Source organism: Miscanthus floridulus, chromosome 7 (genome assembly GCF_019320115.1).
Source record: "Miscanthus floridulus cultivar M001 chromosome 7, ASM1932011v1, whole genome shotgun sequence".
NCBI classification, from domain to species: domain Eukaryota; kingdom Viridiplantae; phylum Streptophyta; class Magnoliopsida; order Poales; family Poaceae; genus Miscanthus; species Miscanthus floridulus.
Window position 1 is genome coordinate 132644575 of NC_089586.1, and position 1906 is coordinate 132646480.

At 48.7% G+C, this 1906-nt stretch overlaps 1 protein-coding gene across 1 annotated transcript; it reads left to right on the forward strand.

Annotated features, from left to right (window-relative positions):
- The first annotated feature begins 693 nt into the window (after positions 1-693).
- Positions 694-1408, forward strand: LOC136466317 (CASP-like protein 1U2). The gene is made up of 2 exons (XM_066464697.1): positions 694-908; positions 1027-1408. Exons 1-2 carry the CDS (start codon positions 694-696, stop codon positions 1406-1408), a joined length of 597 nt encoding a protein of 198 aa, XP_066320794.1.
- Positions 1409-1906: the final 498 nt, after the last annotated feature.

Here is a 1906-nt window from a genome sequence, read left to right on the forward strand (position 1 = left end):
AAAGGAGATATATACAATGCACCAACAATGGGACAGGTGGCTGCCATGTGCATGAATGGATGGATTAAATGATCCCCAGCATAGATTTTTTAGATGAGCGTAATGGTCACGAGGACCGTCCACGTTATATTAGGGCTTATCACAGCTGCTATGACCCTTTGGCCGGCTTATCCTTTGTTTTACTCTAATGGTGAAACTGGTTGGGAGGATAAAATGATACTGTATGTACCAAGAACCACATTCTGTGTCCATATCATACTAAGAGAAAATATACAAGCAGAAACAACAGAAGAGAAGAGAAGAGATGAAGATTAATCTACAAAAGCACGCCCATGTTATATCCTGCTGTATCTCAGGGAACGTTGTACTCGAATTTCAGTTCTAAATATGTAAATGGATCAATCCATATCCATACGAATTATTGCCTTACGTTATATCGTATAGTATATATAACCATATCATAGTGTGTGTGTGTGTGTGTTTCCTTGTCACTTTGTCACTTTCCATTTAGCGCTGCGGCATGATATATATCCCCATAAATAAACCTCACTATATATCAATCTGACTTTATTTTATCGTCATCAGAAGAAAAACTCCAGGATCGATCTTGCGGCTGCTTCAACCTCCCTCTTGATTCATCTTGATTTGCTCATCCTCAGCGACTCAGCGTGCGTCGTCGTCGTCGTCGTCGTCATGTACGGTTCCGACTGCCATGTGATGGACGACCCCCCGGCGCCGCCAAATGGTTCCAAGGTGGTGACCCTGCTGTTCCGCCTGTCCACGCTGGCGCTGGCGCTCACCTCGGCGGTCGTCATGGCCACCGCCAGCGAGTGCACCATCTACGGCCTCCACGACGGCGCCGCCGCCACGGCCACCGTCGTCACCTTCAAGGACTACCAGCCCTTCGTGTAAGATATATAGTATACCCATTCCATGCATTATATATTCCTCGAGTAATATATTTTTTGTTAATTAATTTGTGTTCATTCTCTGCACCCATTTTGCATTGCATTGCATTGCATGCAGATACCTTGTAGGGTCCAACATCGCAGCGACGATCCTGGAGGTGGCCGCGATCTACCTACAGGTCGTCGCCGGCAACAAGCAGGGCGGCGACGGCGACGACGAGGAGGATGCGCCGCCGCCGCCCATGATTAATCCCCGGGTCGTCCTGGTTGCCGCCGACGTCGCTGTGCAGGTGCTGCTCTACTCGGCCACCGGCGCGGTGTTCGCGGCGGCGATGGCCTACGGCCCGCAGATCAGCGCCTGCGCCGGCGCCGCCAGCGGACACTTGTGCGAGCAGGTGCGCAGTTCCAAGATCATCTCCTTGGCCGCCAGCCTCGCCGCCGGCCTCGCCTCCATCGCCAAGGACGTGCCGCTGCCCTTCTCCGTCTGGCCCCATATGTAAGGTAGAGTATTATTCAGCGGCTGTCGCCGGTCTGTCGCCGGTAATCTTGTTACGACGACTTATTTATACGGCACACGATATATCTCGTTGCCGATCGATGTACGTACTGCCTACACTCATCCACGACTATTTAGTGTGATCACCTTTGCGAAAAAAATTACAATCTGACAGTTGCAATCGGAAGTAGTAAAATATTTTTCTTTCCTTTTGGTGATCTACTATATATAATTTGCATTAATGAATCTGTTTTTGCTATTGTGAATCACATGTATCAGCGTGCTGCTCAGTTACAACTGCTTGGGAACCTATCACTCGTAGTTCGTACATTTAGTCTCGGCTGTGTTGGGATTTGATATTAATGTGAGTATTTGTTCCGGGTCTAAATTTTACAGGCACGGAAGGCCCTTTTATCCTGGTTGGTAACACCAACCGAGACTAAAAGCCACCCTTTAGTCCCGGTCGGTGTTATCAAACCCAGACTAAAGGTCATCAAATCTT

What these genes read in the sequence shown, in the direction of transcription:
- LOC136466317 (XM_066464697.1), top strand. Translation starts at nt 694, where the DNA reads ATGTACGGTTCCGACTGCCATGTGATGGACGACCCCCCGGCGCCGCCA. An exon ending in AAGGACTACCAGCCCTTCGT is followed by an intron (nt 909 to 1,026) that starts GTAAGATATATA and finishes CATTGCATGCAG; the next exon opens with ATACCTTGTAGGGTCCAACA.